The 16,229-nt window shown below is 64.4% G+C and overlaps 1 protein-coding gene across 6 annotated transcripts in view; it reads left to right on the plus strand.

The window, feature by feature from the left end:
- The window catches only part of PRKAR1B (protein kinase cAMP-dependent type I regulatory subunit beta), a 74,666-nt gene extending 58,803 nt beyond the window's left edge, over nucleotides 1-15,863 (plus strand). For 5 of the 6 annotated variants that reach the window (XM_069569729.1, XM_069569728.1, XM_069569730.1 and 2 more), the window contains 3 exons: nucleotides 4,493-4,614; nucleotides 14,478-14,559; nucleotides 14,709-15,863. In XM_069569729.1, the coding sequence (XP_069425830.1) occupies nucleotides 4,493-4,614; nucleotides 14,478-14,559; nucleotides 14,709-14,881 (377 nt within the window). In that variant the 3' untranslated portion in view covers nucleotides 14,882-15,863. Of the gene's footprint in view, nucleotides 1-4,492; nucleotides 4,615-10,278; nucleotides 11,086-14,477; nucleotides 14,560-14,708 lie in introns of all 6 variants that reach the window. The other variant, XR_011252587.1, reaches the window with a different exon arrangement.
- The last annotated feature ends 366 nt before the right edge of the window (nucleotides 15,864-16,229 follow it).

The raw sequence follows: 16,229 nt of genomic DNA on the forward strand, positions 1-16,229 counted from the left end.
TGAGGTTCAGGATGGAGCGCTGTTGTCCGGCCCAGTCGCCCAGCGGTGCAGCGTCTCCACACCTGTGTGAGGCGCTTGGGAATTCCGGGTCAGGATGTGAGTGTGTGTCGAGCAGCTCTGGTTAAGGGCCAGGAGGGCGACCTGCTGGGCAAAGTGTCGGCTCAGAGCTGAGGCCCTGGGAGACCACAGGGAATAACCGTCCAGAAACAGTTCCTGGGGGAACATCTCAGCCTTAAGCCTCAGGCTGGACGCGGGTTTGTGGGTGCAAGTGGCAAGTGAGGCTCAGCCTCCTTGTCTGAGAACCTGTGGGCTGAGGAGGAGAAAAAAGGCGCAGATTCTGGGGCGCTAGGGCGGCAAGGAGGCAAGAGCACACGAAGAGGAAGAGGCAGTCTCTTCAGTAAGCGGCACCGGGAAAGGCGGGCAGCTGCCTGTAAGAGAGTGAAGTTAGGGCTTCCTGGCGGCTCAGTGCAGCAGTCGCAGCTCCGATCCCTGGTCCAGGAGGGTCTCACGTGCCACAGGGCAACCAAGTCCGTGCGCCACAGCTACTGAGCCTATGTCCAGAGCCGGCAGCCGGAAGGACTGAGGCCCGAGACCGTGGAGCCGGAGCCTGCTCTCCCCAACGAGAGGAGTCACAGTGAGAAGCCTGGTCGCCGCAGCCGGAGAAAAGCCAGGCAAAAGCAGCAGAGACCCAGCCAGCCAGAGATGCATAAACAGACAAGCCCTTAAAGAGAATGATGTCAAAACATTCTCCAGCACCACCTCCTGAAGCCCTCAAGATGGAGGGAAGGCCCACGTGCCAGGCTGGACGCAGTAGCACTCCTGGAGGAGCACAGGCGGAACTCTCTCTGACATAAACCTGAGCAGTATCTTTTTGGCTTCATCTGCTAGAGTAATGGAAATAAAAACAAGAATGAACAAATGGGACCTAATTAAACTTAAAAGCCTTTGCATAGCAAAGGAGGCCGTAAACGAAATAAAAAGACAACCTGCAGACTGGGAGAAAATCCCTGTGAATGATGCAGTAGGCTAGGGGTGAGTTTCCCAAATACGCAGACAGCTCATAGAGCTCAGCGCAAAAACAGCAAACAGCCCAATCGACAGTGGGCAGAGATCTAAACAGACTTTTCTTCAGAGAGGACACAGAGATGGCCAACAGGCACACGAAAAAGACGCTTCCAACTTTGCTCATTCTTAAAGAATGCAAGCTGGAACTACAGGGAGCGACCACCTCACACGGTCAGAATGGCCGTCGTCAGAAAGTCTACAGATAAACTAGGGGAGGGTGTGAGAAGGGAGCCCCCTGCACCATTGGTGGTTTAGGGGAGGGTGTGAGAAGGGAGCCCCCTGCACCATTGGTGGGACTGTAAGTTGGTGTGAGATTCCTCAATAGACTGAAAATAGAGCCACCACACGATCCAGAAGCCTGGGCATATATCCAGACAAAACTGTAATGAAAAAGATGGGCGTGGCCGTGTGCCTGGCAGCATTAGTCACGATAGCAAAGACATGTCTGTCGACAGATGAAGGGACACAGAACACACACACGCACACGCACACACACACACACACACACACACGCACGCGCGCGGTGGACTATTACTCAGCCATAAAAAGAACGAACAGCGCCATTCGCAGCGACATTCGTGGACCTGGAGATGATTGCACGAAGTGAAGAAAGCCAGGAGGAGGAAGGAAAAGCCTATATGATGTCACTAGCATGTGGAATCTAAGAAACGAACTTATTTGCAGAACAGAAAGATGTTCACAGACATAGAAAACGGACTATGGTTAGGGGTGGGGTGGAGGGGAAATGAGGAGTTCGGGATTAGCAGATACGCATCGCTACATATAAGCTAGATGGCCAGCAGGCCCTACAGCAGAGCGCAGGGAACTGTATTCATACCTTGTAATAACCTGTAAGGGAAAACTTTGAAAAAGAATGCATAGGTATAGCTGAATCGCTTTGCTATGCGCCTGAAACTCAGAGCATTGTAAATCAAGTGTGAAAGGAAAGTGTTCGCTACTCAGTCATGTCCGACTCTTGGTGACCCCATGGACTGTCCATGTTGAGTCCATGGAATTCTCCAGGCAAGAACACTGGAGTGGGTAGCCTTTCCCTTTTCCAGGGGATCTTCCCCACCCAGGGATCAAACCCAGGTCTCCTGCATTGCCGGCAGATTCTTTGCCATCTGAGCTACCAGGGAAGATGGATAAAAATCAACTATACTTCGGTTTTAAAAATGGTTAATTAAAAAACAGGGACATGGATGCGGATGGTCCTTTCAGCAATTCCGACAATGACAAGAAGATGGAAAGAACCTAAAATCTGTCATCACAGGAAGGGACTCGCGCCCGGGTGTCTGTGGTGCAGGGTTGCCTCCAGTGAGGCACGTGGACGAGGCCTCTGCACGTCAACACGTGTCAGGACGGGGCGGAGACACGTGTGTGCCTGCACAGTTTGGGCAGCGCTGCATGGTGTTTACAAAGCTGCATCACGGTAAAGGTGTGAGGCCACCGATGGGAGGAAACCAACCAAACCCTTGAAGATTAACAAAAGAATTCCACCAAATCCTTAATAGTCGCAGCCTCTGGGGAAGGAGAGCGAGCTCAGGCTGAGACGGAGGGACTGGGTCCTGTCAGTGCAGAGTGTCTGAGGAGCAGCTCCGAAGCGGCCGTGGCCAGGTGGTTCTGCGATTCCACTCGGGACGGATGCTGCCTGTGCTGGCCGTTCCAATGTTCTGAGTATTTTTTCCACTTTACAACGGGAAGGGCACGTCTGTGGAGTCAGGGCCCTGGGCGCTGTGAGCAGTGGGGGCAGGCTGCCTGCCCGGGGCGGCCCTGCAGCTCCTCGGGCTTCCCGGGGGGGCAGAGACGTCCCGACCTCATTTCCCAGGGAAGAAGCAAGCTGCAGGCCGGGGCAGGAGCGCAAGGTCTCCCTGAAGGAGAGCGGGTCGGGCTCGGGGCCGGAGGGCCGTGTCCTCCCGGAGCCTGGCCCCCGGCAGGCCCCTTCTCAGCAGGGTGCCTGCCGCTCCCTTGGCTGTGCCGGGGGGCACCTTCGGGGCACCTCTGGCATTTCCTGGGGGATTTCCACCGCGTTCCCCGGCAGCATGGAGGCTCCCCTAGAAGGGCTGCGTTGGGGTGACCCCACGTGGGCTGACCGTCTGCACCTGGAGCTGAGCACAGCAAAAGTGCCCTGAAGCGTCCACCTCGGAGGTCAGGGCCAAGGAGTCGCCCACCAGCTTCTCCGACCCTTCTCTCCTGGGATTTGCATCGTCGGGGAGGAAGCCCTGATTCTCGGACCTCGGGATGTTCAAGGTCTCAAGTGTAATAGAAAAACCTGCTGATCAAACATGAGGAAGTGAGCTTCCTGAGCCAGAGGCTGTAAAGTCAGAGGCTCTCGTCGCCTTGGAAGGAGACCAAACGCCAGTCACGCGTTTACCGGCACCGGTTTCCTCGTGGGGACAGACCGTGGTCCCTGCCAGAGTCACCTGCGGTCACGCGGGGGCCTCGCCGCCTCCTGCGGGCGTGGGGCGCGGATCGCGGGGCTGGTCCCACCCAGGGCGGCGGCTGGCGGGCAGCCTGCTGCCAGGGGCTCCCCACCTTCCCTGCCGCCCGCAACAGAGGCGCCGCTCCAGCCCGGGCTCGGTCAGAAGCCTGTGCTTCGGGATGTGCGGCCCTGGCATGGGCTGTTGAGCCGAGAGCCCCTGCCCCTAGGCGGGCCCCGAGATAGATGGCCTGCCGTGTGTTTCAGCGGCTGATGCGCGAGTGAGTGCTGAGCACAGGCCAGAGAAGTTTCTTTGACCGAGAAAGAACCGATCAGGCGATCGTTAACCTCTTATGAAAGAGGAGCTGGTTATTGTGTTCCCTTCCAGAGGGCTGAGAGGGGATGGTGATGGGGAGGGAAGGCGCGAGGGAGCGGGGAGGGTGCAGAACTCGGGAGCCTTAACCTTGCCACTGGACCGAAGTATCTTGACCTGAAATAACGGAAGGTGGTCCACACCTCCGTCACAACGTAAACTCGGCCGTGTGCTCTTCGGCGGCGCTGAATGGTGTTTCAGAAACAGCGATGGCTTCCGCCTCTGAATTATTTAAACCCCTGAGCAGCCTGAGTGCCGAGCTGTGATTGCATTGTTTGCAAAACTCCAGGCAGCTCTGTTCTCTCAAAGATAAAAGCATTTCAGCCCAGGTTACGCTGGACACACGCCCGCGGCCCCTCGTTCCGTGTTTACGCTGAGCCCGTGGTTGGTGTGGGCCGGGCCCGGTCTGGGTTCTGCGCCCTCGTGCCCTTGCTGGGCCGTGGCTGCCTCCTGGCCCCACGCACTCGTGGGGAAGCCTGCGCTCCTGCGCAGACAGGTGCTGTCTTGTTCATCCCTGTGAGTTAGCAAAGCCTCGTCGCCCCAGGCCTGGCCACGTGGGCGTTCCCGAGGTGGTCTGGGGAGGGGCACTGCCCCCGGACTCCCCGGCCTCCCGTGACCCCTGTGTCCTCCCTCAGCATCCCTGGAGAAGTGGGAGCGTCTGACGGTGGCCGATGCCCTGGAGCCTGTGCGGTTTGAAGATGGAGAGAAGATTGTTGTCCAGGGTCAGCCCGGGGACGACTTCTTCATCATCACGGAGGTGAGTCCAGCTCGGGCGGGCGGGGGCCCCCGCAGCAGCTCTAGCCAGGGGGGCTGTGGAGTCAGGGGTGAGGCCTGGTCTGCACGCGCCACCCTGCCCGGCGCTCCATGCCCACCGCCTCCGTCGGCCGTGTGGACAGCGGCCTCGGGCCCCCACCGGCGTCCTCGCCCTGGGACCCACGGGTCCGCCCTGGCCCCCAGGCCACCCCACGCAGATGTTACGGAGACCAGACATACCAGCCGAGCACGTGAAGCTGGGGGCCCGGGCTTGGTCGAGGGAGGGGAGAGGCTGCCCCGAAGGGGACCCAGGGGGCTGTGTGCATCCTCGCAGGGGAAGCGTGTGAGCTGGGGGCCCGGGAGGGTCTCCCCATGTGGCTTCTCACAACCATGTGAACTGGCTGTGGTCCCCGGTCGAGTTTGGTGTGAGAGGTGGGCACCAGCTTCCCTCACCTGGGCCCGTGTGAGTCACCGGCCGGCCCGCCGCCCCCCCCCCCCCCCCCCCCCGCCGCGGTGACAGCTGGCTCTGCCGTAATCCGTGGCGGCTACGCTCAGCCTGCCGCTGACGGGCACGGGCAGCTGCGGAGCCGCGTGTCCCCCCACCTGGGGCCGGGGCTTGGCCGTGGTCCCCGGAGAGGAGCCACAGCCGTCCTGGGGTGGACGGGGGCGGGGGGGGCGCCTGGCCGTGCGGCCCTCCCCGTGACGCAGGCCGAAAACTATGTGGGTCTGGCTTGCTCCCTGCTGCGCCGGGCCTCCTGGTGGGAAGGGTTTCTGTCGCCCGCCTGCCGGGAAAGCGCGTGCTCCAGCCCCGCGAGCTGCTCTCAGAGATCAGGCGCTCACAGCACTGTGGAGGCCAAGAGAGGGTCCCTGAGCCGTCCAGGGAGAGCCAACCCCGCCTGGGGGTGGTGCAGAGAGGCCACAACCCGGGGACGGGGGACCGGCACCCCCGGCTTGGAGCCACCGTCTCAGTTTGAAACAGCGGAAGGGGGCTCCCCGGCTGCTTTGCGTGAGCGTGCGTCCTCCCACGAGCGGTCCCCCTCGGTGCCTCAGGCCACACGCTCGCCCCGTGGCCGGGGGTCCTGGGGGGCTTGCCCTGGACTCCTGCAGAAGCTCCTCCTGGGAGAGTGCCTGCGGTTCTTCTAGCTGCCTGCCTGGCTGCTCCCATGGGAGCCGTCGGAAGGCTGAAGGGTCAGGAGAACGGCCACGGGAGGGTCTCGAGGGGGCGGCCACGAGCTTCACCGTGTGCACTTGGGAACGGGGCCGGCCACCTTCCAGTCCTGGCGCCGGGCGCACCAGAGCCCCTGGGCCGGGCTGGGGAGCCGTCCACAGGAAGCCTTCCTGCCCTGGGGCGGGAGACTCATTCGGCAATCAGGTTTCTTGAAAGAAAGGGAAAGAACCCCAGACAAAACAAATTACGATTCCTGCCGGCGCAGTCTCCGCTCCATAGACCGAGAGGTGGCACCCTGCGTGTCAGCCCCGGCTCCGGCTGTGGCCTCACAGAAGGCTCCCGCCTGCTGGCGCCAGAGGTGACCCCACGGGTGGAGCCTCAGCCTCACTCGGAGCACCTCCAGGGCCTTCCTCCCAGGACTCAGCTGCTCCCGTCCCTGCAGGTCCCGGTCCTGCCGTCGGATCCTCCTGCAAGCCCGCAGACGCGCCGGGGTCTGGCTCGCGGTTTCTGGAGCGCGTTCCAGCAGAAAGTTGCGTTCTCCGAACACAGCCCAGGGGGGTGCGGTGTGCACTGGCTTGCACTGTGGGCTTTCCTTTCTAAACATTTAAATTGTCAGTATTTGAAAATCAGGCTGAGTGCCGACGAATTGGTGCTTTTGAACTGTGGTGTTGGAGAAGACTCTTGAGAGTCCCTTGGACTGCAGGGAGATCCAGCCAGTCCCTCCTAAAGGAGATCAGCCCTGGGTGCTCATTGGAAGGACTGATGCTGAAGCTGAAGCTGCAACACTTTGGCCAGCTGATGTGAAGAGCTGACTCACTGGAGAAGACTCTGATGCTGGGACGGGTTGGGGCAGGAGGAGGGGACGGCAGAGGATGAGATGGCTGGATGGCACCACCGGCTCGATGGACGTGGGTCTGTGCGAGTTCCCGGAGACAGTGAAGGAGAGACGAGCCTGGCGTGCTGCAGGCACGGGGTCCCGGAGGCAGAGGCTCCTGAGGACTCAAGGGCAGCGGAGCCGTGCTCCGCGCGAGAACTCGGGTCGGCCTCTGGACCGGCGCCCCTGCCCGGCTGCTGCTTGCCGCCTGGGTGCCGTGCCCCTCGCCGTGCGCCTCTGCACCCGCCACCGCGCCTCGCTCTGGGCTCTGCACTCGATTGCAGGCCGCTGAGTTTGCAGCTTGGTTCTTGTGCTCTTGAGGCTGAGGGGAGGAGAGCAACTCTCTGGGGCCAAGGGCTGCGCGTCGGGTCCACGGCCACAGAGCTGTGTCAGCTGGACCTGCGGGGTCCTCACGGAGCCTCGGCAACTGGGGCTTCCAGGGCGCGCCCCTCCCCCTCCCCCCCGCCCCCGCCCCCCCGCCGAGGACCCGCGGAGAGCAGCTGGAGGGCCCCACAGGCTCCGCTGCATGGGACCCCCACGGTGGGGTGCGACTGTGTGTGAGGGAGGTGTGCGCGCTGCCTCCCGTGCTCCCCGGGGTCCCTTGGGCCCCTTCTGCTGGAGAGGCAGGTGGATGCTGACCGCTTGTCTCGGCTGCTCCGGGGCCTGAGGTTTCTTGGCGCTTCCGTTAGAGGCCGTGAAAGCCGAGCTGTGGTCGTCTTCGGGGGCACACCTGCCACCACAGTGTGGTCTGTGTTCCGGGCAGCGGGAGGTGGGGCAGGGGCCTCCCCGGGGGCCCTGACGCCTCCTGCACAAAAGCTGTCCGCGGGAGCCTTGGGAGAGCAACTCCGGGCTCTGTGGGAGCTTGGCTGTGTGGCTGAGGCCCCCCTGCTGACTGGGTGGTGGAGGTCGGGGAAGGGCGTGGGGGGCTGACTCCCAGGAACGGCGGCGGTGCTGGCCCTGGAGGGTAACCCAGCCCCCTCGGAAGGTGCAGCTTTCACAGCATCGTGCGATGTATTTGAAGTGGCCTCCTTGGCAACTTGGGTATTTTTTGCTTTTCTTCTGTGATCCACCAAACTGAGGAAGTCACGGTGGGGCCTCGGGGTTCGCAGGCGTCACGGGCTCAGAACTGAAGGGCAGGCTGAGCGTCTGCAGCCTCACGCCGTGTTTCCTGCCTGTGGCCCCGGCCACCTCTGAGGGGGGCGCAGTATCTCCCCACGCCAGCCCTGTGCTCCCCCGAGCCCCCCGTGACCCTGATTCCTCTGGAGGATGTGCTGGAGCGTCTGAGTAGATCCCTTATGCAGGCTGTTTGCTTGTTTGTACAATTCGGTGTGGCCTCAGCCCACAAAGCAGACAGCCAGACAGGAAAGGACGTTTGCCCTGTGGATGTGCCGGGAAGGACCCAGGCTGCTGGACCCAGGGGCCTGGTCCAACGTGGGTCTCCAGGTGTTTCTGCAAAGGTGTTTCTCTGATGCAGTTGACACCGACATCCGCTGACCTGGAGGCCGGGCCCCCAGCTCCGTGAGGAGCGGGGAGTGTGGACTGGCGGGGCCCTGCCCCCTCGGGGTGGACCTGAGGCCGTGCCGGGTGCGGGCTGCCCTGGCGCTGCTGCTGCTCACCCCCGCCTTCCGCCAGGCCTCTGTCTGCCCCCTGCTCTTCAGGTGGGTGCAGGCTGCCCTGGGCGCTGCGTCCCCCGTGTGAGGGGCTGGCAGGGACCCCCACCTGCACAGACGTGAGGACCAGCCCCTGCACACACTGGACGCAGCATTGCCAACGCCTGCTGGGTGCCTGCCGGGGCTCAGTGGGCCCCGGGGCCTCTGCCAGGCCTGCGGCGGGCGCTCCTTGTCTCTGGGCTCTGCGTCACGCCAGCCATCTCTGAGGCCGTGGGGGCCTGCCAGCCCCTTGGACAGTGGACCCCAGCGCTCCAGGAGTGTGTTCTCCGGAGGCCAGAGCAGGCATGCGGCCGTCAGCCTGGGGCCGCTCGGACATGAGGACAGAAGGCACAGTGGGTCTCCCGGGGCCTGGCCAGCGGCTGAATGTGGAGTCCGAGGCAGCCCGGCCACTCTGCGACCCCGTCTAGTCACCGAGGCCCTGAAGCACCTGGTGGCCCGCGGGTTCTTGGCCACTGACGGCGGGAGCGCAGGGCTCCTGGAAGCGTCTGCAGGACAGAGCCCGGGGGGCTGCCCAGGGAGGGGGCTGGCAGGCGGGGCCTGGTGAGGAGCATGGGCCGCCTGCAGCCCTGGGGACTCAGTTTACCCCCGGAAGGACTCTGGGCACAGGCCGAAGGCCGGCCTGGGTCTCAGTCCTCGGTCCTGATGCAGCCCACCCTGTGGGTGACTCCACGCGGCAGAGCCTCGGGGGCCCTGTGGGCAGCTGGGCAGAGCCGGTTCCCTCCAGCCTGCTCCCACAGCCAGGAGGCGTTGCCATGGAAACCCAAGGCTGGACGCAGCTCCTCTCTTTGCAAATCACTTTTGTGAACGTCCCTGACGTTGACGCGACCGCTGAGCGGCCACTTCGAAGCCGTCTCTGGAGGGGCCTCTGTGTTCACCGTCATCTCGGGAACTTTCAGGGAGACACCCGAAAGCCCCACTGTGCGCCGGGCCGAGGCTCAGTGACCTGCGGGGACGGTGGCCGCCGCTGGGCCGTGTGCGGGGTGTTCGCTGAGGTGGGAGAACCACTGGCTGCAGACCTGCCCTGGTCCCATGCGGAGACGGGGAGGCCGGGGTGGAGCCGGGGCCCGCGCTTCGGTGGGCTGCGTATGGACGTGTGAGTGGAAGTCCTCCAAGTGGGGAAGGTGGGCGGGGTGTCCAGAGGAACCTCAGGCCCAAGGCTACGGCGGGCAGGCGCGGGGGCAGGCCGAACCAGACCACTGCCCTACAGACAAGGGCTTTGGATGCCCTCCGAGACACCCTGCAAGGGCAGGGACGTTGTGTCCAGCTGCCCAGGCTTCTTAGGAGCTGGACGACGGCAGCGGTCCCGCCCGGGACTCCCGGCTCCTGGGGGGGCCTCCTGTGGGCCCAGGGGTCTGCCTGTCCTGGACCCCTGCTCCTCACCACGGCCTGTCTGATGGCTCGCCCTGCCCCTCCGCCGCCAGATGACGGCCTTCAAGGCTCAGCCGCAGGGGCCCCACAGGGAGGTGCCTGAGGGCAGCCCACATCTGTGAGGTCCCGCCGCGGTAGGTGCCAGACTCTCATGTCCGGGGAGAGAGCGGGGCCTGAGGTGTTGGAGCATGGCTGTCTCGGTCCAGAGGCAGCAGGAAGACACTCTCCGCTTCTGGGCTGAACCAGGGAAGCGCTTTTCCAGAAGCCTGGCTGGGCCAAGCGCCTTCTGCCTGCATGTCCACCCGCCCCACCCACTCAGCTGTCTGTCATCCCTGCCGGCTCGGTCACCAGCACCCGGAGGGCTCCCATCTGGACCGCGTCCATTCTGCGTCTCTGAAGGGTGGCTTCAGTTCACAGCAACGTGGAGGGAACGTACGGAGCCCAGCCCGGGCACTCAGGCCCTCATCGGCCACCACTGCATCACACGAGCGGCCTCCCTGCTGGGAGAGGCCTCACGCCGTCCCTGCCCGCCTGGCGCTCCCACGCCGGCGCCCAGCTCTTCAGCATCCCCCGGTTCCCCTTTTCCAGGTGGTCCTGCAGCTGGAATCACGGGGTCTGAGGCTGTCTCTTGCCAGTGCTTTTCATCCAGTGATCTGCGTGCGCGCTTCCTCCGTGGCTCTCCAGGGCTGGACGGCTCACTGTTTCTAGCGCCGAGTACAGTCTACCGTCTGGACGTCGGTGGCATGCAGCTACCCAGCTGCGTCTGACTCTGTGGGCCCCGCGGACGGCCGCGCGCTGGGCTCCCCCGTCCTTTGCCAGTCTGTGTATCTGTCACCTTCGGAAAGGCCCTTTGGTTGCTTCCAGGTCTTGACACTTAAGAAGGAAGCTGCTCCGAGCATCTCTGTGCTGGTTCTTGTGGCCTCATGACTTCAGCCTTGTCCTCTGAGCAGGTTCCGAGGAGCTCCATGCACTGCCGTCTCTTGAGGTGGCGACCCCCGTCTGGTGTCTGCTCGCTGCTTGAGCATGCCTCTGCTGACCGTCTGCGGGGCTCTCATGCCCAGATGGCACAGCCCCTGTCTTGGGCGGCTCTGATGTCCCCTGCGAGGGTCAGAGGAGCCCAGGGGGCTCCTGGGTCCTAATTCATCGCCCAGTGGCCTCGTCCTCTGGGAGCCCCCTTTTATAGGTCCTAGCCTGTGCACCTCAGTCGCCCTTTCCTTGGGGAGGACAGCTCCCAGCGCCAGCCACGTGGGCACTCCTAGGCGCCAGACGACCTGACCGCGTCCCCCTGTGAGCCGTCCAGCTCTGCTTTCCCAGGTCCTCGAGGCGGTGGCGTTCCCAGACCACAGACATGGATCCTGAGGTCCCGTTTGCTCCCCAGCACCAGCGGGGGCAGAGGTGAGCAGTGTGCACAGACCGTGGCCGTAGAGGGAGACCCTGCAGACGCGCCGTCCTGGACAGATCAGCCTGTGGGAGTGTCAGCCCCCACCCCCGCCGCTGCCCGCTGGCTGGGGGGGCGCGGCCCGAGGGCGGCTACCCTCCCAGTCTCAGCCAGGCTGCCCTGGGCCTGCGCGCCTGGCTCCCCGTGTCTGGCCGTGGCCGGAAGCCTGCCCGTCCTGCAGGTGAGGCAACTGAGGTTTGGGCGGTGCCTGGCTCTCCTCAGTGGCCAGCGTGCGGAGGAGCCAGGCCCGAGCCGCGGGAGCTGTGCGGGGCTGGCCCAGGCTGCATCGGGGCGCTGCCGGTGGGGCTTCCTGTACCTGCACCCATGTCCCTTCTCTCAGTCGCCCTTTAATTTATGGGAAGTGATGCCAGTTCCAGTTTATGGCCGTGACGTTGTTATTTTTAAATATATATTTGTTGAAATAAGTGCATTCCCCTGGTGGCTCGGAGGATAAAGAATCCGCTTGCAGTGCAAGAGACCCCGATTCAATCCCTGGGTTGGGAAGATCCCCTGGAGAAGGGAATGGCCACCCACTCCAGCGTTCTGGCCTGGAGAATCCCAGGGACAGAGGAGCCTGGCGGTCTATAGTCCATGGGGTCATAAAGAATCAGATGCGGCCGAGCGACTGACATCTTCACAGCTTCTTTTTGTTTTCCCTGAACTTGGCATCAGTGGGCCCTGAGCCTGAGTTCTCACTGCAAGGCGGGCCAGGGCTCAGATTCACCCCTGTGCACTGAGAGGCGCGTGTGTCCCTTCCCTCGCTGGGCTGGACACGCACGAGGGCTGCGACAGACTCCGGTCTGTGCCCAGCGGCTGGGAGCCGGGGGAGGGGGGTCGTCTCTCTCCCTGGACGCCGTCTGCCCAGCCCCTAACCCGACCCCCTGGGGTTGCACCCCGGGCGCTGACCCGTCTGCCCTGTTGCCCCAGAGTTCTGGGGGCGCCTGCGGGTTCGGGGGTGCCTGCGGGTTCTGGGGGCGCCTGCGGGTTCTGGGGTGCCTGCGGGTTCTGGGGGCAGCTGCGGGTTCGGGGGGCGCCTGTGGGTTCAGGGCGCCTGCAGGTTCTGGGGCGCCTGTGGGTTCTGGGGGTGCCTGTGCCTGCTGGTCCTCACTGGTCAGTTCTCTTAGTCCTTAAGTGGCATCCGGCTCACAAGCCAGAGGCCTAGGTGACGGCCTGCAGGATGGGGGGACCCTAAGGGGGTGAGGCTGCCCTCCCTGCCTCGCTGGGCGCAGTCCCCACGGCCGGAACCACGATTCCCGACGGCCATCACCTGCACTGCTGGGGGCTCTGGGCCGGGCTGGGAGGTGGTTTGGGGGAGCGGGAAGCCCGAGGCACTGCTTCTACAAGCGCATCCCCTCAACCTTGGCTGCTCCGTCTCATAAAGGTCATGCGTGCCCATTGTCGAAACCAGAGTTGATTTGGGTTTTGCCTCTGTAGAAAAATTTCAAACATGAAAAATGTTTTAAGGAAAACGGGTCTCTTGTGATAACCCATCTCCCCCAGGCTCTGGCAGGGACGTTCTTCCCGTGCGTCCTCCCGGGCAGACTCCTCTGTGACCCGGTTTATTTTGAGAGCTGGGCTAGAGTCAGTGAGTGAGAAGTTTGGGGAATGTGGCCTGGATCCTGGCGAGTGTGTTTTTCCAGCCCCCAGAGTTCCGGTGCTCAGTCCCTGGAGGACGTCTGCGCTGCCTTTTCTGCCGTCTGGGAAAGGAGCTCGGACGGGCCGGCTGCTCCGGGCCCGTGATGGTCTCTCTGGGGTGGGAAGAGCTGGGCGTGTGCTGGGCACGCCGGGGCCCATGTCGTGGGAACACCGGGCCCTGCTGGCCGAGGCCGCACCCCACCGAGCCCATCTGTGCGTTTCCCTCGCTCCCGCCCCGGGCTTGCTGGCTGTACCTTCCCAGGACAGGGACTGTCTGCCTTTGCATCAGGGCCCGCGGTGGTGGATGGTCAGCCTTGGCTGCTGAAACGGAGACCCCCGGGGCTGCTGCGGAGCTTCCCTGCCTCGTGAAGCAGTGACCCAGGGTCATCGCGGGCACCCGGGGCGCGTGGCCCTGTCCTGTGGCCCAGCTGCCCAGGCACCGGGGCAGACGTTCCCTGGTGGAGGCGGGGCTGCGGCAGCGTGGCCTGGGTCTGTGGGCGTCTCACCCAGGGAGCACTCCCGGGTCGGGGGTTTCCGGCCCAAGGAGCACTCCCGGCGGGGGGGGGGGTCCGGCCCAGGGAGCACTCGCGGGGGGGGGTGTCGGCCCAGGGAGCACTCCCGGCGGGGGGTTTCCGGCCCAAGGAGCACTCCCGGCGGGGGTGGTCCAGCCAAGGGAGGACTCCCGGGTGGGTGGAGAAGTCTGCTCATTCCAGGTCCCTCTGTCTGTCCACCAGCATCGTAAACACCCCAGACGCCTGGGAGCCGAGAGGCCCTGGGGCCGGAAGGGGCCAGAATGGGGCTGCCCAGGGCCAGAGGTCCAGGCCTGGCGGGCGCTGGCAGGGTCTTCTGACTGCGTCTCGTAGCTTGGGCAGAAGGGTTCACTCGTTAACCCGGCCGCGGCCGGGCCAGCACGCGTGTTTCTGGGTCCTGGTGAGCCGAGTCCACGGGGAGACAGACTGTGCTCGTCTGTGTGGCCAGGGTGTTGGCACTGGCTGTCCAGACTGGGGACACGCGTGAGCAGCAGGTAGCCGAGGGCCTGGTGGGCGCGAGAGGACCCCGGTGCCACAGGAACCTTGTCCTGGGGCCCCAGCTGCTTGGCCGTGCTGCGGACGTGCCCCACTGGGGGCCAGCATGGATACAGAGGGCGCTGTGTCCGTCTGCGTGGCTCAGAGCCGCTGGAGACCGTGCAGGCTGGTGGGGCGGCTGGGGAGGCCTCGCCCTGACTCCTCAGCTGCGTGGGGAAGACCCCAGTTTGGACGAGGCTCCAGCCCCCGACCCCAGGCGACAGGCCAGGGACTCTGCATTTGGAAGCCCCCAGGGCTGGCTGTGGCCGCTGAAGCTGCGTCTCAGGTGTGGGCTGTGGCCTCACTCATCGCTGAGCCTCGGGGTCTGCAGGCGCCCCGTCACCGCGCAGGCGGAGCGCGACCCCCAGGCCACACTGCCCCTGTCCTTGAGACTTAGGCCAAGGTTGGCTGGGGGGAGTGCTGCCCAAGAGATGGCCCTAGGTTCTGCCGGCACCCGGCCCAGGGGGTGGCCAGGGTGTGCCCTGCGCCGAGCACGGCTCCCGGAGCCTGCACCTTGCTCCAGGTGGGGGCGTGCGGAGCTGGCAGAAGGGGGTTGCAGACAGGACCCTCGGGGGTGAGCCCAGGAACCCCCACCCTGGCCCGCTGGGCCCTGGCTGGCTGGCCCTCACGCGCGCCCTTGGCCTCTGCAGGGCGCGGCTTCGGTCCTACAGCGCCGGTCCCCCAGCGAGGAGTATGTGGAGGTCGGGCGCCTCGGGCCCTCTGACTACTTCGGTGAGTGCGGGCTCTCTCCCGGGGGGGCGGCCAGCTTGCGGGGCCCCAGCAGGGCCTGGGCGGGGGCAGGGGAGTCCCGGGAGGCCTGGGCGCCGTCCCCCTGGGGAGGGCACCCCGATGCCCGCAGCCCTGACGCCCCTCGCCCCCAGGGGAGATCGCGCTTCTCCTGAATCGGCCCCGGGCAGCCACGGTGGTGGCCCGGGGGCCCCTCAAGTGCGTGAAGCTGGACCGGCCCCGCTTCGAGCGCGTGCTGGGGCCCTGCTCCGAGATCCTCAAGAGAAACATCCAGCGCTACAACAGCTTCATCTCGCTCACCGTCTGAGCGCCCTCCCGCCCTCCGGGAATAAGCGCGGTGCCTCCCGGAAGGCAGCCCTCTCCCCGCCTCCCTGCCCCGACCCCCTCGAGGCCCCTCTCAGGGAGCCCGCCCCACACCCCATCTCCCGCGGCGCAGGCAGCTCCCTGGCCCAGGCCTGGTGACATGACGCCGCTGGGCTGCAGTTGGTCTGGGGCGATGACGTCCCTGTTCTTGGAGCTGGAAGCTGAGGCTGCAAAACTCAAGCCCCTCCCTCAGACGTGTGCCTCCCCCGGGTCCCTCAAGATGCCAGAGCTGGAGATGCTCTGGTGGCTTCAGCCAGGCTTGGCCTCGGAGCAGGGTGTGGGGTGGTGAACTTCCCCTCTTCTGGAAAGCCCGGCACACCGGCCAGTTTGCCTGACCATCAGGGCGGGGGCTGTCTCGCTGGGCCAGGATGCCCAGCAAAGGAAGGCCCCGCTGTTTGAGTCTGGGGCTTCCCCAGGCATGGGAGGCCTGCCCCCTGGGTCAGGAGGAGCCCCACTGCCCCCGCTGCTCCACAAAGCAGCCTCTTGGAGACTTGGAGGGGGTGCAGGGACCCTCTGAGCACGTTCCGGACGCAGCTGTGAGCCACCTTCCCGCAGACAGGCCTCCGCTACCGGGAGTATCGCCCTGGGAAGGCGGGTGTCCGAGCCTCTCCCCGAGCAGGAGCGTGTGTCAGGCCAGCCCACGGCTCGCACACCTAGGTCATCCATCGATTGACTGCCCCCCGGAAGTGCCGTCGGGCCTGCTCCCAGCGGAGCGGGAGCGGCCGGGGCCTGTGCGCATGGGTGGCCTGAAGTGCCAGCGAGACGCCGTGGTTACCCCGGTCGGCCCCGCCGTGCAACCTGGGGAGCTGCCCAGTCCAAGGGGACCCCTGCTTTGCCTCTGAGTGTCTCTGTGGTGTGTGAGCCCTACCCTGTTCATCACGATGTTCCGAATGCCGCATGTGTTATTAAATGTGTAGTGAAGTTCAGCTGCCCGACTCCGGGTTTCGGTCTGAAATTTTTAGAGAAGACTTTCTTCCTTTGGTCTGTCTCTATTCTGGTCAAATAGTCATAAAACTTAGCATCTTAACCATTTGCAACCTCAGGGGCGTTAAGCGCGTTCATACAGAACTTTCTCACCTTCCCAGCCTGAGACCCTGTCCCCGTGGACGCTGACGCCCCTCCCCCAGCCCCGGCCCCCTCCTGTCTGTCTCCGTGGCCCTGACTCCTCCGGGACCTCAGAACTGGGGTCAGACAGTGTCTGTCCTTCCGTGTCTGGCTCATTTCACGGCTGTGTCCTCAAGGTTCACACGCGATGGAGCCGGGCCAGCATTTCCTTCCTTCTCAGGCTTGAA

Source organism: Ovis canadensis, chromosome 24 (assembly GCF_042477335.2).
Source record: "Ovis canadensis isolate MfBH-ARS-UI-01 breed Bighorn chromosome 24, ARS-UI_OviCan_v2, whole genome shotgun sequence".
NCBI lineage: Eukaryota > Metazoa > Chordata > Mammalia > Artiodactyla > Bovidae > Ovis > Ovis canadensis.